Source organism: Pseudoliparis swirei, chromosome 4 (assembly GCF_029220125.1).
Source record: "Pseudoliparis swirei isolate HS2019 ecotype Mariana Trench chromosome 4, NWPU_hadal_v1, whole genome shotgun sequence".
NCBI classification, from domain to species: domain Eukaryota; kingdom Metazoa; phylum Chordata; class Actinopteri; order Perciformes; family Liparidae; genus Pseudoliparis; species Pseudoliparis swirei.
The window spans coordinates 21,033,396-21,058,896 of record NC_079391.1 but is presented as its reverse complement, the minus strand read 5'-3'; the positions used below and the strand labels follow the sequence as shown (position 1 = coordinate 21,058,896).

The 25,501-nt window shown below is 42.8% G+C and overlaps 1 protein-coding gene across 2 annotated transcripts; it reads right to left on the bottom strand.

Annotated features, from left to right (window-relative positions):
• Positions 1-225: 225 nt before the first annotated feature.
• nadsyn1 (NAD synthetase 1) lies at positions 226-24,096 on the bottom strand. 2 transcript variants are annotated; one of them, XM_056412414.1, is made up of 22 exons: positions 23,810-24,096; positions 22,344-22,404; positions 22,038-22,154; positions 21,770-21,823; positions 21,564-21,653; positions 20,899-20,950; positions 20,677-20,765; positions 20,434-20,551; positions 19,268-19,399; positions 18,944-19,015; positions 16,909-17,033; positions 16,722-16,770; positions 16,214-16,316; positions 11,110-11,278; positions 9,796-9,931; positions 9,546-9,652; positions 8,734-8,865; positions 8,323-8,392; positions 7,668-7,796; positions 6,451-6,627; positions 2,326-2,427; positions 226-2,175 (listed from the first exon to the last, which is right to left on the bottom strand). In XM_056412414.1, the coding sequence occupies exons 1-22, from the start codon at positions 23,892-23,894 to the stop codon at positions 2,137-2,139; spliced, it is 2,208 nt and encodes a 735-aa protein (XP_056268389.1). In that variant the 5' UTR covers positions 23,895-24,096; the 3' UTR covers positions 226-2,136. The 2 variants fall into 2 exon arrangements, with proteins under 2 accessions (XP_056268389.1, XP_056268390.1); XM_056412415.1 differs by lacking the exons at positions 226-2,175; positions 2,326-2,427; positions 6,451-6,627 and having other exon boundaries at positions 7,677-7,833.
• Between the last annotated feature and the right edge of the window lie 1,405 nt (positions 24,097-25,501).

The following is a 25,501-nucleotide window of genomic DNA, read 5'->3' as shown; positions in this document are numbered from 1 at the left end:
CATTATGAATATATTAGTGATTCAGAGGTCCACACGTAAAACACCCAATATACTTTCCTGTCTAAATATATAGATCATAATGGCTATTAGCTTGTCATAGATAAAGAAAACTATTCCTCCAGAAACCTAATCTATGAATTTAGTATTGGATATATTTGCATCACAATGGGACCTTAAACAATCGGCCCAAGTTTTATGATCAGAGTGGAAATGACGAGAGATTAGTGACCAGCAATCCTTTATTTTACAAATCAACCCTTAAGTATTGTCATAAAATACACTTGACAACTTAAAAATGAATGAAAATAAAAACGTAATATCCTTCCATTTTCAAAATCTTCCAAGATGTCTTAAAATTAGGGCTGTCAATCGATTAAACAAATTAACTAATCACACATTTTGAAATTAATTAAACGCAATTAATGCATTGTTTTTCTTCTTATTTATTATTTATTTATTTATTTAGAGAATAAGGGACAGTGCATATTGATTGACAGTACAATGTACATGTAAATATGCCAGATTATAGCCGGGAGGCTAGTTTCCATCTGTAGTCCCTTGGCAGGTTGATGTAATTTAAGAATGCAAGCAGAGTGAAATGGAAAGCACACATCACACATGACAGTACAGTAATACAAAAGAAGAAAAAACAGAGCTGTGTTTCAAAGAAGCTCCTACATATAAAGTGCCAGCGAGGTATTTAATATTGTGGATGATAAATTGTTTCGTCAGTGAAACATCCAAATTAGTAAAAAAAAAGAAGTATATTTGAGACCCCATTGGTCCTGTCATCTTTAACATTGAACAACAGCAGAACCAGTGGCCTTGGTAAACTGACTGACGTTCAAATATGTCACGTTATCCCTCTGGAGTCTGGGCTCATTTTCTCCATTTTCCAAAAAAATGTAAATTCACCTTTTAAAGGCTTTTGCATACGACACATCCCCAGTTACCACGCGTTATACATCAAACATTCCAGAACAATCTCAGCTCTATATAATGAGGCTCAGTTGTCCTCACGCCGTGTTCTCTCTCTTCTCTGACTGACAGGTTGCTAATGAGCCTCACCTGTGTGGTGTGGGTCGGTCCTTTGTGATTTACTTAGTGTTCATTGGTTGTATTTTATTGTTTAAAAACAGAAACCGTGTCAAACCGCACTGCCGCGGCTTGACACTCAGGAGTGCAAACACATCAACGCACACCGGAAGTAAACAAAGTTGCGTTAAAATATTTTAGTGCGTTAATCGCAGCCAAATTAATTGCATAGATTAACGCATTAACGCTGACAAAATGCTTTAAAATTCATTGGCAAGGCTCCGAATACGGCAATGTTGGTTGGTTCATCCAAGAGGTGTTGAGATGTTTAAAGGTAAGACTTGGGTATCTCAGCAGCTATTGGACGATCGCTTTGGTTTTTTTGTAAAGATATCCATGGTGCCCAGAGGATGAATCCCTATAACTGTATCAATTCCTTGACTCTTCATCTCCCACCATGGAGGTTGAAAGCTGCTTTTTTAAAATCTCAATAAAAAGTGATTCATACGGGGACAATTGCTTTAAATAAATCTGTCGTAAAAAAAAATAAAACTATTGATTTGACAAAAAATCTCTATAGAACATTTATTAGAAATTGTTTTTTAATGGCCACAACATGAATATAAGCTGTTATTTTTCTTAGCTTTAACACCATATAACTAATATGACAAAGATATATTAACTACATCACATACGTGATCAATCAGACATCAACTTTGAAAACCCTTGCAGTGGGTTTGGGAGTTAGGAATATTATTTAAATCGTAGTTGGTACTAATCACATACAATGTAAAGAGAGGTGGGGCAGAAATTATTTCTTGTTGCATAGTTTGCCATAAATGAAGGCATTACTGCTTTCACCTGGGGAAAGACATCAAATGCACCTCAGCAACGTCTGGGAAGGAGAGCCCTGATAACATCTGTGACACCGAGGTAGAACAAAGGTTTGATTTAGTCCCAGAAAATCAGGATTTCTTTCTCCCGCTTTGCCAACACAGTGCAGCAGATTTGGCTTTACTGACAGGAACACAAATGCCCAAATAATCAAGTCTTGATTGGTCACAGATGTGGATTTTCTCAGGACCCTGATGACGTAGGTTATTATTGTTTTGGGGTGTTATGGGGTGCCATCTGGGACACCTGTGGGGAAAGGAGGGTAAAACATCAATGTGAGGGACCGAGCTGGCTTGCATGATTATGACAGGTCTATGTTTTCCCCAAAATATAGCAGTATAGCAGAATCTCTTGACTAGGAACCCCAATCCTCATCACGATATGGTGGCCACTTACTGCATTTAAAGGTTCTGCTCTAGGGGGCGCATCCTTTACTCCAGCCTGCCAGGACATCCCTCCAGCAGCAGCAACCAGCAAAGGAACCCTCAGCAGTGGTATCTCAAGAAAAAATATTTGAAAAGGCAAACGCATGTCAAGACAAGGTAAAGCATGGCGCGGCTGTGTCCAGACGCCGTCGAGGTAGCTCCGCGGAGATTGTGCGCTCTTTTAGTTTTTGTGTTTTTTTAAAATATTTTCTTTGCCACAAACACATCGGCACTAACAGCATACGACCGCAGCACACTTTTGGACATAAACTTTTGCGCAAAACAAGGGTTTTTGTCCACTTTTTCCATCGATCCAGCGTGGCCGGCAGAGATCGTACGAGCGAACCACAACAACAACAGTGGAGCCGCTACTACGGGGAGACGACGAAAACATCGAGGGAAACGGAGCGGAATTCGGAACAGACTGAGAGTTCAAGCCCACCGTCCACCTCTGCCCAGCATCCTTCTTGCTAACGTCCAGTCTCTGGAAAATAAGATGGATGATGTTAGGGCAAGGATCAGATTCCAACGGGACATGAGGGACTGTAACATCTTTTGTCTGACGGAAACATGGCTGACCCGCTGGTGCGGATCGAGTCATATGCCCAACCGAGTCCTTCTCTGTTTTCCGTGCAGACAGAACGGAAGAGTCTGGTAAATCTAAGGGTGGAGGGTTTGCTTCATGACTAACAACAAGTGGTGCGACCCCAAGGACATTAAGACTCTTTCGTTCCTGCTCGCGAACCTGGAACATCTGGCGATCTCATGCCGTCCATTCTACCTTCCCGGGAGTTCAGCTCGGTCATCACCACAGCCGTCTACATACCACCACAAGCGGACACCGACGTAGCACTATCGGACCTACATGATGTGTTATGTCGGCATCAGAACAAGTATCCCGACGGCTGTGGTGGTGGCTGGGGACTTTAACAAGGCAAACCTAAAAAAGTCATGCCGAACTTTCACCAGCACATTACGTGTGCTACCAGAGGAAAGAACGTTGGACCACTGCTATACGCCATTCAAGAGAGGCTACAAGGCTGTCTCTCTCCTCCGCTCGCAAATCGGACCATGCCGCCATTTTCTTGCTTCCGGAGTACCGCAAAAGATCGCGGGAAGCGGTAGTGACGAGGAACGAAGCGGTGGTCTGACCAATCAGAGGCTGAGCTACAGGGCGCTCTGCGTGTCGTCGACTGGGACATGATCCAATCCAGTTCCAGTGACGTCAGCGAGTTTTGGAAGTAGCAATGAGCCTCATAGCAACGCTAGCGGACACCATCGTCCCCACGGTAAAAGTTAGGGTCTTTCCTAACCAAAAGCCGTGGGTTGATAGATCCATCCGTGAAGCTGTGAACACCCGTACTGCTGCCTATAACTCCGGTCTTGTATCCGGCAACATGGACGAGTACAAGGCAGCGGTCTATGGACTGAGGAGGGCGGTGAAGAAGGCCAAGAGGAGGTACCGAGACAGAGTGGAATCACAGATGGAGCAGCGCGACACCAGGCGCCTATGGCAGGGGCTACGGACTATCACAGACTACCAGAGCAGACCCCGCGCAATGGTGAGTGCCGACGCATCCCTAGCGGACGACCTGAACTCATTTTATGCACGGTTTGAGGCTAGCAACAACAGCGCTAGCTCGCCGGCTAACAACAACACCGTTAAGCGTAGCCGAGGTGAGTTCTACCGCTGGGGATGAACACACACTCTCTGTGACCGAGCACAGTGTGAGGAGGGCTCTGTTGAGGGTGAACACCAGGAAAGCTGCAGGTCCAGATGGCATATCTGGGCGAGTACTGAAGACCTGTGCTAACCAGCTAGCTCCAGTGTTCACCACAATATTCAACCTCTCCTGGCTGAGTCCGTGGTCCCGCCTGCTTCAAGAGATCCACTATTGTCCCTGTGCCCAAGAATGCTTCTCCAGCATGTATGAATGACTACCGACCGGTGGCCCTCACCTCGGTGGTCATGAAATGCTTTGAGAGGCTGATAAAGGACTACATCTGCGCCTTCCTCCCTTCCTCCATGGACCCGCTGCAGTTTGCTTATCGCCCAAACAGATCCACGGATGATGCTGTCTCCCAGGTACTGCACACCACACTCTCTCATCTGGACAGCCAGAGCCGGGGCTATGTGAGACTGCTGTTCATTGATTATAGTTCAGCTTTCAACACCATAGTCCCTCCAGACTGGCCGGCAAGCTGATTGAGCTGGGACTGAACACCCCCTGTGTGCTTGGATCCTGGACTTCCTGACCGCCAGACCACAGGTGGTCAGGGTGGGCAGACGCACCTCCAACCCCTCACCCTGAACACAGGATCCCCAGGGTTGCGTCCTCAGCCCCTACTGTACTCCCTGTACACACATGACTGTGTGGCCAGGTTCAGCTCAACACCATCATCAAGTTTGCGGATGACACAGTGGTGGTGGGCCTGATCTCCGACAACGACGAGAAGGCCTACCTGGAGGAAGTTGCTGATCTGTCACTCTGGTGCCCGGACAACAGCCTCCTCATGAATGTCACCAAAACTAAGGAGCTGATTGTGGACTTTAGGAGGGTACAACAACAGAGGACGTACTCACCACTGGGGATTAACGGGACTACTGTGGAGAGGGTGAGCGGGTATAAATACCTGGGAGTCCACATCACCGAGGATCTGACATGGTCAACGAACACAGACACTCTGGTGAGAAAGGCAAGGCAGCGCCTCTACCACCTCAGGCAGCTGAGGAAATTTAAAGTTTCCCAGAGGATCCTTCAGTCCTTCTACTCTGGAGCTGTAGAGGCGTCCTGACAGGAAGCATCACAGCCTGGTTTGGCAACTGCTCCGCTCAGGACAGGAAGGCTCTGCAGAGAGTAGTGCGTTCGGCTGAACGCACTATTGGAACTACACTCCCACCCTGCAGGACTTGTACACCAGGAGGTGCAGAACCAGAGCCGGCAGGATCATGAAGGATCCTCACCACCCCAACAACAGACTGTTTCAGCTGCTGCGGTCAGGCAGGCGCCTCCGTAGTCACGCTGCAAGAACAGAGAGACTGAGACGGAGTTTCTTTCCTCAGGCCATCAGGACTGTGAACTCCGACCTCACCAGGACCCCCACATAGACCCACACAACTGCCCCTCTTAGGCACACACACACACACACACACACACACACACTTACTGTAAATATTGTGTTGTTTTTTATTGTAAATAGTGTGTACTTGTTGCCCTTGCACATTCCTGCTGAGCATTGCCACTTTCATTTCACTGCACACCCTGTGTGTGTATGTGACAAATAAAACATCTTGAATCTTGAATCTCTTGCATGACCGTACAGAAATTACCCAATTGTGTGCTCTAGAAATAGAAACTGATAAACTGCCAATCCTAAAGAAACTCTGTATGATGTAGGAAGCCATGTGCAGTCCTTCAACTGTGTTAGTGGTGTCACGGATCCTAGCTGAAAAATACCCATTTACTCGATGACCATTAATGCTTCCAGTCGCCGATCCCTGATAACGAATTGTGAACAATAGGCGTGTCAAAAGCCACTGCTGGTGAGTTAGTAATGTTGGCAGCATAGGAGCTAAGAACTAATGTACAGAGGTTGTATTGAGTTATGTTATGATGCATTCATGCTATATTCCATAACAATTGCGAAGGTGCCTGCCAATCACAGTAAACCCCACCGAAAGCATACTCTGATTGACTCTTAATTTAACATAATTTAGGAAATAAAATTCATGCAGTATTGAAGAAGACTTGAAACTAGAGATTGCGACCATGAATTCATGATGGCAATTCGAAAATGAATGCAAGTTTTAGACATTTCCGCATTGGTTTCACTTGTCAGAGCCAGAGGTTGTCGCCTGGTTTCCCCATAATTTGCATGAGGTGAACAATGAACTACTACTAAGTGTTAACTCTAGGTGGTGCAGCTATCACACTCAATAAAAGCTCTACCAAATACTATTGACTTTGGGGATGGATGACTCGGCTCAATGGTTCCTTTCTGTATCTCTACATCTCCGTCAGATTTGACTTCCTCGTCTCCCCCCACCATTCAAGCGGAGAATGCGGTGGCAGTGACGTCCCTGCCTTACAGCTACCTGGTTGTCGATGCACCTGAACTGCCAGGTCCAGCGTGTGTTGTAGAGGAAAGGTCGGAGGTCAAAGCGGTTGTCGTCAGGGCTGTAGCTTTCGGCGTGGTATGACGGTGTCACCGTGGTCATCTTGTGGCGGTTCACAGAGTACATTCGGAAGAAGTGCTTCACCTTCTCGGCCACCTGGGTAGGGACGACGACAACAAGGTTGTTCCAAGGTCAAAGTCTTAAACAGACGCAAAATGCACAATATTCACCCTCGGGGTTCAAAAGAAACTTGTTTAAATGTTTGATTGTATATTTGCTGGAATCTCATTTCAACCTTTCGGCACATCGCATGACCCTTTAAGCTCCAAGTCACCATCAGGGCTGTCCCGTTATCAGATCTTTCACTTCACAATTATTGTAGCCAAAATAATTCACGATAACATTATAATAGCAATATCTATAAAATTGTTTTTAAAATAAACAAATGAATAATGATAGTCAAATTCACCAAAACAAATGAATTACTCAAAATACAAATGTAGGGAGGTTAAGACTGAATGATTTAAAAAGGAGTCAAGATTATTTAAATATTATTATTTTACTTCTGATTATTATGTCATTAATGTTTATTTATTTGTATTTCATGGCTACACTCCTAAACATAATACAAGCCAAGTTTGATTCTGCCCTATAACAATATGGAATAACACAGTTGTCCAAAACCAGCAGATTAAAAAAAAAGAGAAAGATATACAATATAAAAAAAATGGATATACTATACATACATTCATAATAATGATTGTAATAAAGACACTTTACAACAAGAGGAACTGAATGCCATTATTGCTGAATATTTAAATACGATTGAGTTAGTAATTAAACAGTAATATCAAAATGTGGACTCAAGTCTTAAAATGTAACTGGTTTACGTCGCTTTACTTTTACCGTATACAACCATCTGATTCGTTTTTATCTGGTTCCATTTCAGCCAGAATAATTTATTGTAAGATTATTCTTGATACAAGTGTGTCTTATATCACAAGCTAAAAGAAAATAATTTCAATTAAAATATTTTTTTAATCACAATCTTAGTCAGCATAAAATCGCAAATAGATATTGTACAAATTGTTCAGCACTTAAAAGAAATCCTGCCAACAATGTAAATAATAAATGAAAATACATTATTCCTCTAGTGGAGGATTACACTGACAGATGAGCAGAATAATGGAACTGACCTCAGCGGGTGAGAGCGCGTCCTTCCACGCGTGAATAAGTTTACAGAACATACTAAAGGGGCCGCACTTGGAGATCTTCCTCAGCCGACCGATCACGGATAACTCAGAGTAGGTCAGTCCCATGTCTGCCTGAGGAGGGACGCGTGAGGTGGTTAGTGAAAGTCTGCTGAAATTAGCAAAAGGATGACGAGGAATAAAACAAATGCTTTACAAATCCAATACTGTTGTGAAGCCCAACGAGCTGAACTGGGATGTACAAAGAGGAGAAAGCCGACAAGGAGAGCTAGCGATGGACCTCCATTATTTTAAATAAGGTGTTAACAAAGGGTATGCACAAAATAAATATCTGTAAATACAATGTATTATATTCACCAGAAGTATAAAACATTGTACCTTGCCTGTACCTTGTCAATTTAAGAGAAAATATCACTCAATTGTGTGATTTTTTTGGTTGCTGGGAAAGATTTAATAACTAACTCAGGACTCTTCAGGACAACTCTGACTACATAAATGTTCTATTAGTTCAGACATTTTAAATTGCACATTTTTGTCCCCCATTGACTGTTGTTAAAAAAGAACGGAAATACAAAAAAATCGTTATATCGACAATGACCCCCTTCTTCACCCATCTTTGAACTCTGCCTTATTTTATTACCTCGTCTGTTTGAGACACCTGCCCATCCGTCAGCGGCTCCAGCTCAGCTGTGGGCGGAGCAGACAGGATGCTGCAGAGGAAACCGCAGTATAAAACAATATACACACACATACATACACACACACACATATATATATATGTATTTACATATATGAATGTATACGTGTAAAATGTAAAGAAAAGAAAAAACTAACAAATTAAATCATCATCATCTTACACTGGTGATGCTGGTTTGCCTCATTTCCCATGAATCCTGGTGCTACTTTCAATTCTACGTGGTATAGTGAAGCAGTTAATATACTGGAGCTGATTCCTGCTTCAGCTTTTTACTCCTTCAACCTTTGTTTTGAATACTAACAGGTATATTAATCTGTAATTTGACCTCTCCAAGTGTCTGCGAGCGGACCTCACCCCGTCAGAGCGGTGAGCTGGAACCGCTCGACGCAGTAGAGCAGGAAGCTCTTCAGGTCCGTCTTATTGATGCCTCCTATGGGGTTGATGTCGGCACTGGAGCAGTCGTACTTTGTGAAATATCCTGTCAGACTGAGCAGGAAAGGTTGTTAGACTGGAAATATTCTCCACTGAGAAAACATGTATCTTTTGGTAGTTGCACTGCCCTCTCAACATGCACACGTTTGGTTCAGCAAGACAATCTTCACAAATGAACAACCCTTTATGATTTTTGAAGCGTGACTGCAATCTGCAGAAGTAAAAAGCTAACGTTACGGCAATAGGCGCTACGGTACTCTGTAGTTGTAGCGACTTGTCCATCACAGAGCGCATACCCTGCTTTATGGTCTGTTTGACTCTAAATCATTTGCCTAAATGAACATCATGCTGTATTGAAGAAAACTTGAAACTAGAGATTGAGACCATAAACTTCTGTTTACTGAGGGAATGAATCAAGAGAGAAGTAGAGTCTCTACAATACAATCAAACTTCTTTTTAAGAGTAGTTCCTGATGGACATTAGAAAGAATGCAGGTTCAAGACAGTTCAGCACTGGCTTAACTTTTCAGAACTGGTGGGTTGCTGCCTGCTTAAGAACTGGTGAAAAACTAGAAACACCCCCCCCCCCCCCCAAACAGTTGTGTTGCAAAGTGTCGTCACTTCATTATTGAGGTACATCTTGTGAAAAAAACAACAACTAAGAATTTGTTTTAAAAAGAAATATGAACTGTCAGACGTGATCACACAGTAGTCAGCGACTGGCACCAGCAATACCTCTCATCTACGTTGGCTGAGCCCAGCACCAGCAATCCACCTGGCTTCCCCCGGGCCCACAGACCCAGCTGGGCAAACAGGTAGGCCAGGACCATTCTGACTCGGGCCTGGAAACATCCACACACACACCCACACACACACACACACACACACACACACAGACAGACACACAGACAGGAAGTGATTACAAAACTGTCTGCAGCACAGTTAAAACCTAGCATAAAGCCATGAGTGTGACTGGCTGTCGTACCTGTACATTCTGCAGAGCCAGGTTTTCTCTGTGGCTTCCTCCGTTGACACGGAACTGAGGCCACCGTCCAGTAATGACTGAGAAGATACCCAGAATGCCTTTCACTGCCATGTCTATGTTAATATTCATGTGTGTGCTGCAGACAAAGAGATAAATAACAAATAATGAAAAGAACTCTACAGATGAATGTTAGCTACTGCTGACGTGCAGGTGGAACCGTAGCTCCTCCCACCAGTGTATCAATGGGTGTGAATGGGTCAATGATGTCATGTAGTGTTAAAGCACTTTCAGTGGTCGGAAGACTAGAAAAGCGCTGGACAAGTACAGGTCCATTTACTCTATGAAGCATCCCTGTAAAGCCTAATAAAATAAATAAGGATAACTGGTGAGCAAGTTATGTGCACCCCTGTGTATAAATGTATATATCCGTCTTTTGTCATAAATCTTTATGTTCTCACAAAAATATACCGAGAATATCGGTAATGTGTGATTAATCATGATTAATCCACAGAAACCTGTGATTAACCTGATTAAAAATGTTAATCGTTTCACAGCCCTAATATTTAACATTAAACATGTACATCCAACTAAATAGTGATCATTTGAAAACCAAATATATGCACCTTATAATTACTTTTGTATATGATTTATACCACTTTGATCTGAATGATGCCAAAAACAAGTTCTCATTGTTATTATTGTCTGTGTCCTCACCTGTCAAGTTTACATTTAACATCTTACATTTCAGGAATTGTAAACACATTACAAAAATGTACACTGTAAAAGTGACAATTAATGTAAAGGAGACAGTTAATGACCTCAAACATACATCTTTGGCATTCCTGTCCTGACATTTGTTAATAAAAGTAATACACTTGCTATCTGACCAATAGTTAGATGAGTACAGAATAAATAAAGAACATACAGTGTGTTACTCAGTGAGTTTAAGGTGTTTTAGCAAGTGTATTGTGAGCAGAGCCAGGCTAGAACTTTCCTCCTACTTCCAGTCTTTATGCTGAGCTCGGCTTATCGCTCCCAACTCAACCTCCAAAATGCCACTGTGTTGCTTTTACAAACATACAAACACAATATATCCGTCATAAACTCAAGTTGGATTGCCCTTTATTGTCCATTGCATACCGTTCATATTGTATGCATAAGTGTCTTTTTATCTCAGTCTTGCCTCATGATTCTGATTGTTTTATAATTATAGGCCTTATTTCCATAATTTATTTCCATTTTTCATGTGCTGCTTTGTACGACTGTTTTACTCGATTCTCACACAAAAAGCCCTTCAGGTGAAACCCAGCCTACCTGCCGATCTGATTGGCCAGGCCTTTAGCCCTGCTGCATGTGTCCTCCGAGGAGTTTTCGCTGGCCATGTAGCAGGTGGTGAAGATGTGACCACAAAGCTCTCTCGGGTCCTGAGGACGGTAGGAGTCATCCCCTACCACTCTGCGGACGTCCTCCAGTACCTGGCTGTCTGATAGACACGGAGGGGGAAATAAGACATTTCTATACTTCTGTTTTGCAAGAGGAAAGATGGAAAAAAGTGAGGCATACAACCAATATACAAGGCTGAATTCTTAGGCTTATAAAAGCATCATTATTACATTACATGTCATTTAGCAGACGCTTTTATCCAAAGCGACTTACAATAAGTGCATTTCAACCTAGAGTACTGACAGAGATATTAATGTGTGTTATGTTTTTGGCTTATCGTATCTTAAACTAAACAATCAGAGGAGCTTCCCAAACTCCGCGTTCCCACCCGAAGGTTGTGTTATGTGTCTGGGGAGTCGGATAAGGAAGGGAGGATAAACCAGACGGAAGGAATATGTCAACATGTCCTCAGTTCCACTTCTCCATCTGTTGTTATGGGTGTGTGTGTTCAACTTTCAATAAAAGGCTGGACCAAAGGGTGGCTCGGGGGAATGTCTTGGAGGTCGTAGCACGTGCGTCTGAGCTTCCCCTTTGGCCAAAGCTTTCAAAGATACTACGTTGTCTGTGATTCATTTCTCACCTCCTTGACCGTGAATATTTTACATGATATAGAGAGGAAAAAACCTATCATAACTTGGTGCCGTGACCCGGATCCCAACATACCCATCGGCTGGATTTTTCTTTTTCCTGCGGAGCCACTGACACCTGTGCAAGGTCCCGACTTATCATCGGATTAAGAGACCGCTCAGCAGTGGATAATAATTTCGGCAGAGAGGAGATCCAGTCGTGGATTGACGGGATCCGGATCGGAAGACCGAGAGACTGACCCAGACAAAGTATGTATGGTTTTGCCCTTTGCGACGAAAATAAAGGTTGATTACGCCGTAAAAATAAGGTTTTGCCCTTTGCGAGAAATAAAGGTTGACTGGCGTCGGAAAAATAAGGTTTTGCCCTTTGCGAGAAATAAAGGTTGACTACGTAAAAATAAGTGTGGTGAACTAATACATATTTGTGGGAGAACTATGTGTTTGTTTAGCTTTGTTTGTTTATATTTGTTTGTGAATGAATGCTGTGACTCTATTTGAATCAGCGTCGCCCGACCTGTTCAATTAGACAACCACAGATTGGCAAGTTTGGGTAAAGAAACAGGAAATGTACTAATACTATACGATCACACCATAAACAATGGGTAATTCTCACGGAAAGCCTGAAGGCGAATTTTCAGGCGACGCATTGTTTATGTTCAAACAGGACTCAGATAGTGTAAAATATCTGAGAAAATGGAAAACAAAATACGGCTTTTGAACTAAATGTTTTGAGATAGAAACAATCTGTAAAATCTAAAACCATCGCCATAGAAAACAAAGAACCCAGACTCAGCGAATCAAAACATCACGAACTAAAACAAGCAGAACAGTGGTTCCGAGCAGCAAAGAGAGGCACAAGCCCAAGAAAAAGAAAAATTAAGGGCCGTAGAAATCACGCGAGGGAAAAAGAGTTCACAGGCCCTGTACACAAAAACCGACTTGGACGAGACCAACGTAAAAGCAGTTCACCAGCACCCCGTAGCAACAGTGTCCAGCTCCGGAGAGGAGCCACAGAGCGAGCCGGATGACGAGGAGGACGTATCACCTCCAGCATACCACCGCCACCACACCGTTATATCCCAAATTAAAAGAGCTCCAGGACCCAAAGCCCCACCGATTTCCACACGCCGTCCCACCAACATACAGCAAAGCGCATTTCCAATGTTACAAGTCTCTAATCCACATGATGCGAACACACCCGTATGTGTTCCGGCCATGGATGGAGGCCGAATGTACCAATGCATGTGAAGGAGTTACTCCACCACAGAAAACTTTGATCAGTTCGTATTAGATTTGTTCATGCTGGCGAATCCTACAAATTGAACGGCAAGGAGATGGAGAAAGTTATGCAGAAAATGTTAGGTGCTACGATGGGTGAAATGCAGGGGGGATTATACAGGAATAGCGGACGAAGGAGCACCCTTTGTCCACCCATTGAACGGTCCAATGGGCGGGCGTTACAGAGACCAGGTAGAGGCCGTTATGACAAGAGCTCGCCCACTGTTCCAACAATCAGCATCCCACAGCAGATTAGCTGCATGTAAACAGGGACCCGGAGAGTCAGTCTCCGAGTTCCAATTCCGTTACGAGGAGGAACACAGGGCAAGCAGTGGGATCCCCTACGAGGAAGGGGGAGGAACACCCTACCAACAATCATTGAAACACGGCATCCTCCGTGGTATCCAGAAACCTATAGAGGACTGGATTAGAAAACACTGCGTCACTTGGGAAACAGCTAACATGGACACAATTATGTCAAATGCACGTCACGCAGAAAACCTCATTAAACTGAAAATGAACAAAGGACCAGAGGTCTACGTTCGAGAGGATTTTGGACTGACTGCATACGGGGAGAAACCACAAGGAGGGTACCGGGGAGGCCGAGGAAGAGGCCGTGGACAGACTCGAGGGAGGGGTAGAGGGCGAAATGAGGAAGAATGTTGGGCCTGCGGAGGGGTTGGACATTGGTCACGTGACTGCCCCCACCCTAAGTGGGGCGGGACGTCCCCAATGGCAGCCACAGAGCAGCCCCAGCACCCTCGTAGAGGACGAGACTGACTACGAGGAGACTAACAAACACCAAGATGAGGTAACAAAAGGCAATGCTAAAGCTGATGAAGAAGCAAAACGCTAAAACACCACAGGTACCATGATCTGAACGCAGCAACAACACCGTCAAGTCCAATAGACATTGAGATCCTACCAAGAAGTCTATTCAAGGCCGTTGCTATTTTGAGTCATGGGCAATGCCATGTCTCAACAGGAGGGATGGTATCTATGATAGAACAAAACTACTTAAAAATTTTTGTAAAGCATGTGTGACATGCATCAAGCACAACCCTCAAGGAAACCTAATCATTCATGGGCCCATCCCCTACCACTAACTCACCCAGATTTAGAGCGGGTGGGGGAGAAAGAAACAATAGTGGAGTACATGAAGAAGACCATGATGGGGAGAGGAGTCAGGGAAGCAAATGTCTTGCCAGATTCACCTGTCTCCCCCATTATGTCTGTACAGGTCAGCGACTGGGTCTGCATCCGCGTCATCAAGAAAAAGACGGCGTGAGCGGCGCTGGGAGGGACCATTCCAAGTCCTTCTGACGACTGCAACCGCTGTAAAGATAGCCGAGAGGACCACCTGGATACATCTTTCCCATTGCAAACTGTTCCCTACAGAAATCCCGGACCAGTGCCTGATCCCAGACCACGAGCAGAGGGGAAGACTGACTTCAAAGGGGGCTGTCCGCTTAAAAGACAGCCATCTCAACGTCAGTGAAGAAACCAACGATCCCTGCTCTTAGGTGTCGGCTCGGGTGATGGAGCGAGAGGTCCCGAGGAACTCAAACGAGAGGAGCCCATTGAAACGACCGCGTACATTCATATGTATGATGGGATGGGAAGACCTGTCAATGCTCCCGTTTAAGAAAATATAACGTAAACTTTTGGTTTAAGCTTGTATGACATAATTGTGTAAAACTCCTCACAAGGAACGGACAATTATTGATGTGAAGCTGCTAACTAAAAAGTTTAATTCCCAAAGAGATTGGTGTGGTGTTACTAACAGATTATGTGTAAGAGAAAAAGAATAATCATGATTCTGCTTGGAATGCTTAACCCAAATACGTAAATCACATGCTGCTTAGAAATTAGACAAATCAAATGAGTGCCCTTATTGACCATGTTTAAATAATAAGCAATAGCATAAACAGGAGGGAACTGACAGAGATATTAATGTGTTATGTTTTGGCTTATCGTATCTTAAACTAAACAATCAGAGGAGCTTCCCAAACTCCGCGTTCCCACCCGAAGGTTGTGTTATGTGTCTGGGGAGTCGGATAAGGAAGGGAGGATAAACCAGACGGAAGGAATATGTCAACATGTCCTCAGTTCCACTTCTCCATCTGTTGTTATGGGTGTGTGTGTTCAACTTTCAATAAAAGGCTGGACCAAAGGGTGGCTCGGCGGAATGTCTTGGAGGTCGTCGTGCTCGTAGCACGTGCGTCTGAGCTTCCCCTTTGGCCAAAGCTTTCAAAGATACTACGTTGTCTGTGATTCATTTCTCACCTCCTTGACCGTGAATATTTTACATGATATAGAGAGGAAAAAACCTATCAAGTACAAACTAAGAACAACAAGAATACAGGAAGTAACATTTCCTCAACATAGTCGAAATACAAAAGTACCATAATAAGAGCTATTTAAGTGCCACTGAAGTGCAAATCTGTGTTTTAATCCAGATAGTCGGAAAAGGTGTGTTTTCAGTCTCCGGCGGAAGATGTAGAGACTTTCTGCTGTCCTGATGTCAGCATCAGTCAACTCATCCTCTTATACTGCTGATTTCCAACGTATCCTAGTATGTATTATTTTTTCATTGCCTACAAATCTGATGGAAAGATCAAACCGAGCTTGTTTTTTGTGATTCGCTCAATACTTTCGTTCTTCTCACCCCGTCTGTGGCACTCGACACAAAGCCCAGACCTCACAAATACATGGTCTAACCTCTAAAAATTACTAAAACGGGTGAGTCACTGCAGCTTTTAACAGGGGTTACTCCAGGTGGATGAAATAGGTTTGTCGGGGACTATTTTCCGCAGCGATTAATCCACATTTGGTGCTGCATTGTGTATTTGTGGCTGCAGGATGGTGTATGAGAGTAAAAATAAACTACAGTGTGTGTTCACGGTAACGAAGCAACAGTGTGACTCATTGATGTGTTTTTAGTTGTAAAGTACGACAGCTCAGAGGACAAATACATGTCAGGCTTTGATGCACACACAATACGTGTTGGTAGATGCATTCATTGCTTATTTGTTGAGAACATGTCAAGAGTCATATTGAGAGAAGTTGTGTGTTTAAACTGAAATGAAAGCCAACGAGAACATACTCACTGCCGTCCTCTACAGCTTGGCAGAGCAGCACGCACATCGAGTGGACGATGCAGGCGGTGGAGGAGCTGTCGACTCCTCCACTCAGAGGCAACAGGAAACCAGCCTGAACACAAACCAGAAGCATCACAAACACTCCAAGTCACACAGATATATACGTTTCTGTTTCTACGTAAAAACTTGTGTAGCCATCATTAGAATGTAAATAAACATGCTGCTTTTGTTTTTAATGCCAGTAAACAAAGGACTACCCGGCTTTGAAGGAACAGTGTTGTTCCTTTATGTTATCGACTTCTCTTTCTGATGAATCAGTTAGGCATTCTGCATATATCCTTCAAACACATGTTGTAAGACCCTTCTGTATGCTGCTTTCTGAAATCGCTTTTATGTTTTTTCAAAAATATAGTCATATCTATTCAGGGAGTGAATATAGTGACAGTGTGGGCGGTGTGCGAGTAGCATCAGGGGGCGGGGCTTATCAAAGCATCAACTGAGATGTGTTCCTCCTCACCTGTCCACTTCTCCTCAGATAGTCCCACAGCCAGCAGGCCGGCCCTAGACTGAACAACACAGGTGGTAACTGCTGTTGTCATTTCTTCACTGGGTCTTTTCAACTGGCCCTTTTCAGAAGCCACTAAATAGTTTTCTGGCAGATATTACATATTTTGTACAAAATAAAAAAATCCATGTATTTGTACCTGATTTCTTCTTCTGGTGAATTGAAGTGCCATGTTATTGGCTGGTGGGTCGGGAGGTGGATATCGTTGCCACTGGATAAAGTAAAGTCAACTTTGACCCTGTGACAAGGTTTGGGTTCAATTTCCTACAACAGAGAGTTTGAGACTGAGAGGACATGGCAAGACAACAGAGGGAAACATACACAACCATCCAACAGTGATCAGGAAATGTAGAAAGGTGTTCAAGCCAAAGTTCACCTTGAACCCAGCAATGTGTGACTGTCCAACTAAAGATGCTAGAGAATAATGATAATTAAAATGAATTATGATTATTCGGAAAGAAACTATCTGGGACAACAAAAGGATAAATATTGAATAGGTAAGAAGATTTTCTCAAAACTGCATTAATTGTTTGAGGTTTGTTGGGCACCTGGGGGCAGTGCAACACCGAGACAACATCTGGATGACTTATTTTCTATTATGAGGTTAGCTGTTGTAAGTAAGCAGTTACCTTTTATACATACAGACCAACATTGTTGTGTCGTGTGTGTGTCCACCTGATGAATGTCAGTCCAATATTCACTCATTTAGCTCTATTTTGGTCTCCATCAACCCCTGAGAAAAAGTATTGCTCAAACACGTAGCTGCTAAACACGCCACTGTGTTCACCAGCTAACAGTGTGTCTGCCGTTTGGTGTGGAGCAGTTAGTGAGCAGCAGGTTTGAGACCATAAACAGCTGCCTGTTGCTGGAAACCAAACAGTAAAGATGTGGGCCATGAAACCAAAACATGGAGCTAAAAGAGGCTAAAAAGCTCTGTAGCGCTGAGGGGAGCTGCAGAGTAGGCTGGTAATTCTCTGTGGACTATAATGACCCATTTCACATCATTCATTGTAATTTGATCCAATTTGAACATAAGATAATGATCGTGCAGCTTTGAATTTTATATATTACGGTATGTAATTGTCTGCAGGCTTTGCTCAAGTGTGCTTCAGTGGCGTACGTTTGATATTACGTATTATTGTGCACTTTTGGACACAGTTCTGGATTATTTGTCCTGGCTCAGTTCTCTCCATTTCTACTTAAAAGCACGACTTCGGACTCCACCTCTAATGGCAAGAGATCTGACATGGACCCAACATAGCTGAGAGATATGCGTCTCAAGAGGAGGAGACATGCTCACGGGTCTGTAAAGAGAGAAGCCACTTCCTCATGAGAGCGGGGCCCCTGAGCAGCCTCTGTTCCAGTGTCATGAGCTGCAGTATGTGCCATCCAAGAGTCAGGCCTGCTATTAACCCAGGGCCACTCAGCTGGAGACACCTTACATACTATACAACCAAGGCTTTTCAACACAGTCAAATTAACTTCCAATATGTTACACAGGTTATCATGGGCCTACAGGCGACTGAATAAATACAGCATAACAAATATTTATTCAAACCAAAATATGTGTCTTTAATAAAGGTTATTGTAGTTAAAGGGTAACTTTGGTAGTTTTCAGCCTGGACCATATTTTTCCCACGTTGTGGTGTTTAACCCTTGTGTTGCCTTAGGGTCATTTTGACCCGAATCAATATTACACCCTCCCCCCGCCTTTGGGTCATTTTGACCCGATTCAATGTTTCACCCTCCTGTTACCTTTATATTTACTAACATATTTTACCCTTTGGGTTCAATTTGACGCCAGCAATTAAAACCTCCAGAAAATTTTTAGAATTAATATTGTTTTCCAAGTTTAAGTGTGAGGCACTTTATGTTTGTTTGTTGACTACCGAAAGAACACCGACATTAAACATTGAATGTGGTCAAATTAATCCTAAGGCGGGGGGAGGGTGTAATATTGATTCGGGTCAAAATGACCCTAAGGCAACACAAGGGTTAAGTGACTAAAAGGGAAACATTTGTATTGAGGGAGAACGCTTTAGACAGCTAATGCTAAAAATCACTGGGGGCAACTTCTCACCGTCAGTGTGCGCTAAACATAGTGAAAGCAAAACAAAAAGCCACAAGGCAACCTCGTACATCAGAACGGTTGGAGCGGTCTGGAGCTGTCTCACCATGTTCGGCTGGCACATTTCCCCTCGGTAGTTACGCACATCCTCAAGATCAAATGTGGCTGTAATGACCTCCTACAACACACAAAATACAGTTTTGGGAACATTACATTGTCAGCCAGTCAGTCAGACAGACACACAGACAGACACACGCACATACACACACACGACCTGCTCTGCAACACTAAACCAACAGGTCAGTACAGAGGAAATCACATAAACCCATTCTTCTGTCCACGCCTACAATGACTTGTTAGTGATTTCAACTCCATAAAGACGTATCTTCAGGTAGGCATTGAGCCCGGTTCTTTTCATGTCCATACCTACCACTTCATGAAGAGAGAACTGTGCTCCCTGTGCCACGATGTCTCCGTTGATGGCCAGCATGGCACAACCATCATAGTAGACACGGTCTCCATCACACCCCCTCAGGTTGGCATAAAGGTAGATACCGCCACTCTGGAACAACACCAACGATACATTAAATGCAGAACTGAGTTCAGTCAAACCATTGCATTGTGCCGAGAACACAGGATTTGGTAGTGCAGCACTGCCCTCTGGTGATCTCTACCAGTAAGATGCTGGTCGAACTGAATGCGTCTCATTCCTTTCTGACCAATATTGTAATTAAGATTTTATTCAGTATCTGTATTCGTCTTTTACATAATCTACTACAACATATGTTTATAAGACCAGTCACAAAGTTCCCCTCTTTTTATGTGAATAAACCATGAAATGATTGTGGATTCTTCGGCTGCACTAATACAGATATCTCGCCGATACTGATTCAAATACCTTGATCGGATATCGGGCCGATCAATTAAAATAAATTCTATTCATTTACATTGTATACAGAGTTTAATTCCTATTTAAGTTGTAATCCATGTGTTGCTGCATTAAATGTTTACGATTGAAATGTAATCTTGAGATTTATTTAATCTTTTGGATTTTAATAATACATTCAGGAAATGAATTTGTTACAATTAGTTTCACAAAGTTCTGAAAGCAACGTTTAAATGATGCCTAATGTTGCCTGACAGAAATGGTGATAAAGAATTATACCAGTCACAGTGAAGCTTATTAATTAAACACTGGTACTGGAACTGTGTGCAGTATTGACCGATATCAAAAGCCCAGGTATCGTTATCGGTGTTGTGACCTCATGACTCATGGAAGGAAGAACCCAACAACCATCCAGCGGGTTTTATAGTTATGTTTTCTCTTCTAAAACTGCTAGAATTACACCATTTATCATGGCCAGAAACTGCTAAACATAAATTGTTGTCAATATTTTCAGATTTCCTTCAGTCCTTGAACAAATGACAATTCTCTCTTTTTTATGATTTATGGCCTTTATAACTGATATATTCTACAAAATAAAAATAAAATGTTCCCTTACTTCTAGCAGTGATTTTCCCGTTTCCATAGAGTTGCAAGAGTGAAACAACACGAGGCCTGAGTAAGTCATATGTGACAGGAAGATGAAAGTGTACCTTGATGGTGGCTGACTTGACCAGGTTGACTCTTTGGTCAGCTTTGCGGAGCTCGTGGTGGCTGGCAGACGAATTAGTAAAGATTTCAACCCCATCCAGACCCATCTGAATATGGGGGCTGATGAAAAGAGAAAAAAAATAGGTTTAGTCATCAGGTGGTTTGGATTGTTTCAGTAAGTACGCAGAAAACTATAAACCCCCATGCAATGCGCCCTGATCCAAGCCTCTGTTTCCGTGTTGTACCTTTTGGGGTTCCAGAGCTCAGCGCACATCTCAGTGCCAATGCAGGTGTCCCTCGTGGACAGCACACAGTCACCGAATGGGACTGTGTCCTGATGGACGCAAAGAAACATGGGAAAGAAAAAGAAAACTGACCATCTCTTTGCTAATGTTTCCAGTGAAGAAGAAAAACGCTGGTCTTCGTCACAAAAGAGTTAATACTAGTTTGTTGTGTTTTTGTATTACCTGCCCTGTTACTTCCTGGATTATTTGGGGCAGAAAATACTCCTCTACCTGCCTTAAATAAAAAAGCAAAGAGACAAGTACTTTCACTTCCATCCCTTATATTTTTTAAAAGGTGACGCAAAATCCCTTTAACAAAACTCCATCGTTTTTTTTTTTAGCTCTTAGTCAAAGACCACACTCACAGGTTAACTGTTAGCCTAGGTTCTACTAAAGTGAACTAATTCACCTTTCAACAGCTCATATCAAAATGCATTTGATTTGATTAGCGTTCCAACTCTGGTCGGTCAGGTGACTAGCACGCCAGCTAACGAGCTCCATCACGTAAACAAGACAGCTTCCAAGTTGGACGAGAATGTTTAGGTGCATGCTTCGTATTAGCTTCTGCTCTTTGTGCTAAGCTAATCTTAAAACTGTTGTTTCTCGATACTGTACAATGTTTTTCTTACACATCGCAAACAGTTTAGTCATCATGTGTAACACTACTCAAGTTTTAATAGATTGTGTTACTGAGAAGGGATGTTTTACTGGAATTAGCTTTCTGTGATTACACACGTCAACACCCCCGCAGAGCAGGGTCTCCGGAGGTCACAAAGGACTGCAGAGGAGCGAACTCCTGCGCCCCCACAGGTCCACAACGTGTCGCATGTGAACGAGTGATGACTGACCTTGACTGCTTCCAAGGTGAGAACCAGCGCATCTCTCTGTGGACCCCGTAGTTGGCCAACAGCATTTTAGGTCTGATCAGAAGTATCTTGCTACAGGATGAAGAACAAATACCCAGGGTAAACATATAATATGTCTCTAGTCAAGATATATATGGTGTTGGGCAAACAAATGTCATTTGTGAGACTGGACTGATGTGCTGACGTACCCGTTGAGGAAAAGGACCCGGCAGTTGTAGCGCACATTATGATGCATGATGGGCCTGAGGAGAATAGGATGTTCTAAGGTTAGATTTTTCTGAAGTAAATCCAAACTCTCACTACAAACTGTCAGCTGAAATTCTAAAGTATGAAGAGTGTCCAATGTTGACTTTTTTTGTAATTAAAACCGATTTTAAAAAACTTAAAACATTTAGAGTCACAGCCAGACTGAATCCTGCTGTTGGGCTGGTCTGATGGTTTGATGGCGATACCCACATCCCCACGTCACAGATGATGTCCTGGGTGATAGGAGACTCTAGAAGCTTCCTCAGGACCTGAAAGCTGTGGAGCAATGTGTCGGATTCGTAGAAGTGGTCCGCACAGCCATAACCGCTGTGAAGTGAACAAGAAAAGTAAAAGTCAAACTCTGGAAGGATTTAGCATCTAATAAAGGAGATTCTGCACTACAAAGAGCTCTCAATATTGTATTGCTGCTATTCCACTTAGATTATACTATGACATTTCAATTTGTGAATAAACTCATGTCAGTGTGAAACCATATGAAGCTTTTTCTCATCATACCATATCTCCAGCTCTGGGCCCAGTCTGTATTTGGCTCCATGAGCTTTAGCAATCTCAATACCTGCAGAGAAACGCACAAGACAGACAACAGACAGAATTATTGATATTTAGATCAAGAATTACTGTTGGTTTTATGTGCATTGACCCGCTGCGCGCTGGCTCATAAAGAGCTAACATTTCAATGATGTAGCCTGGGGCCAGACCCGGGTGTGCTTTAAAAGTGATCAGTAAAATCTTTAAATCAATTCTAAAACGAACAGGGAGCCAGTGGGGAGAGGCCAAGACTGGGGTTATGTGATGTCATCTGTTAAAACCAGTCAGAAGCTTAGCTGCTGCATTCTGGACTAGTTGGAGGCGGGAGATGGATTTTTTTATTTATGCCAGAAAGGAGGGAGTTGCAGTAGTCCAGTCTCGAGAAAATGAGTGCATGAATGACTTTATCCAGGTCTGACCTTTACAGTATGGGTTTAATTTTTGTAATGATTTGCAATTGAAAGATGCAGGACTGGACAATTTTTTAAAATGTTGTGCCATCCAGCAGTTAACGTCAGAGAGACAATCTAAGGCAGCAGCTAGGCTCTCTGGGTCACCAGGTCTCAGCGGAAGGTACATCTGTGTCGTCTGCAGAGCAATGAAAAGATACATTGTGTCGCTGGAGGATTTGGCCAAGTTGAAGCATGTAGATGGAAAATAAAAGTGGACCTACAATTGAACCTTATGGTACACCACAGGTAATATGAGTAGTGGAAGACGAGTGATCACCTATAGTGACCGAGTAAGATCTTTCTCAAAGGTACGAGGATAAAGCAGCCAAGTGCAGTGTCCTTGATGCTTTGATCTGTACTATTGTTGTTAAAAGTGTGGTCCCGGTATGTCAACTGACTGTTACGGGTGTGGTCATGATGTGATGACTGACTGTTGTTATGAATGCCGTTATGATGACTGTAACAGCAACGGCAGAACTGTCTTGATGTGCAATCCCTCATGTGGATGACTCAAGCTTATTGGTAGATCAACATGAAATGTGGTTTTCGTGGCTTTAACTGCACAAATCACAAAAGGGCAATACAGTTCACATAGCCACTGCATGTTTATGGCTTTTACTCCGTGTGAAATAGCAGGCTATGTGATCAACACTGTGGCGACCCGTTTGAGTTTCAATATTGGACTGTCGACTGCGATCGTGAATGAATGACTTTGGGTAGAAACTGGATTTTTTTTCAAAAGGGAAATTGTCAACTTAGCTTACCTGCTCCTGCTTGGCTGACCAACTACACTCAATAAGAAAGAGCGACGCTACATCCGTTTACACTCCACCCATCAATATGAGGAGTTGCATTTAACGTCATAAAGAGTGTCTGGTGGTTTTTTAGGAAACACGTTTTTTTCATACAAACCAGAAAGCTACACCATTGCAGAAGTTACAGTCTATGACATAACCGTCCGGCAGTAATAGTCCTTCTTACTCTTCAGTATTCTCTCCAAGTTGCCGTCAAAGTCCAACGCCCACTGATTCAACGAGCAAGTCGTGAGGGTCACTTTCCGTCCCATGTTCTTGGTCCTTAGTTTGCGACTACAACTGTTGCATCGCGTGAACAAACCAGGCGGAAGGCAGCGCTAATGAAAAGGTATAAATAATGTTACGGTGGCACGTTAGAGGAAAATACTGCAGCGATATCTTCCTGTCTGGCATACGCGTGTCGCGTTGACTCGACCTCGTCTAAAGACCAGTTCAGTACTTCTGTCCTGCTCGTCTTCGTCCCAGCCTCTACTTGACAGTTCCTTTCCTTCTTCTGTATATGTTGGCAGTTAAAGCACATTACTTCCCCCACTGGATAACAGAGGCATTACTCCAGTCACCGTCCAAACGAGTATATTTCTGTTGAATCCATCGAATGTGTTGTTGTCATCATTGTTTAATATTTCACTATTCTTTCAGAACGTCTGACCAATGCCAATAATGTATTGTATATTGTATTGATTGCCAGAGCTGTTGCTACTGTCTACTGTTTCCTGCACAGGTAAGAAATAAATTATGGAAATCATAGAAGAATCCAGCACTTTTAAAATATTGAGATTAATGACGAAGTGGATGCTGAAGAGAATATGTGACGTTGTGTCAAGTAGCATGCACTGCTCCTCTTATTAAGACAAGGAGACCGTCTGTGTTTCGGTAAAGATGTTATGTCACCAGTAGAGGTCAGACTATGCAACAGTCCGGACACCTGACTGACGCTGACTGAAGTGTTTCTAGCCAAAAGGGAAAGATAATACAACACGAATAGAGCTCAAGCCATCCCGTACAGCAAGGGAAACATAAGTGTTTGTATAAATGGCAATAAATAATCAATATTGATTTACTTTGTCATATTTCCCGATTAACTATCAATTCAAATCGATCACATTTAAATGATCAGCAGTTAGTCCTTTACAGACGATGGAAAAGTGAGATATCTTGTGTTCATGACGATGGAAAAGTGAGATATCTTGTGTTCATGGAGAAGTGAGATGACCCAAATGTTAGAAACACTTGAGAATATTAACTGTGTCCTCCTTATCATCTGTTTGTCTTTAGACAAAACAAGACGAGACAGCCTGAACTGTGAACTCTCTGGTCCAAGAAGATCAATGCAAGTTCATTTATTCATATTATGGTAAGAATCATAATTTGTATGAATATTTCTTCTGTATCCCTCATTGCTGAAGTTATGAACTGATTTTCCCTGATCTGCCATTTGTCTTTCAGATACTGACGAGAAGACGAGACTGCCAACCACCTCATGGACACACAGGTTGTTGTTGGTTGTTGATGTTGTTTCTTTACTGTTGTCTCCTCTCGTGTTCTTTGTTGTCTTTCAGAGAGAGGAGAAGAAACGACATGAGGAGGAAACAAGAACAAGACGACACAAGAGAAGAACAAAGGAGACAGGATGCTCTGTGAACCCTCATTTAAAAAGATAAATATACATTTGTTTTTTCTTAAAATTCTTAATGCATAATTTAGAAAAAGTTGTTCATGAAATATTATTTCTTCAAGTCTTTGTCTTTATTTGGTATTTTAGAGAGAGGTGAGGACATGAGGAAGGCTTCAAAAGATAAGTATACACATTTACTTAATGTTTTATCATAATATTTATACTAATCAACAATTCGGTTAA

What these genes read in the sequence shown, in the direction of transcription:
- nadsyn1 (XM_056412414.1), bottom strand. Translation starts at nt 23,894, where the DNA reads ATGGGACGGAAAGTGACCCTCACGACTTGCTCGTTGAATCAGTGGGCG. An exon ending in TCACCTTGGAAGCAGTCAAG is followed by an intron (nt 20,951 to 21,563) that starts GTCAGTCATCAC and finishes TTTTTATTTAAG; the next exon opens with GCAGGTAGAGGAGTATTTTC. An exon ending in TCCAGGAAGTAACAGGGCAG is followed by an intron (nt 20,766 to 20,898) that starts GTAATACAAAAA and finishes TGCGTCCATCAG; the next exon opens with GACACAGTCCCATTCGGTGA.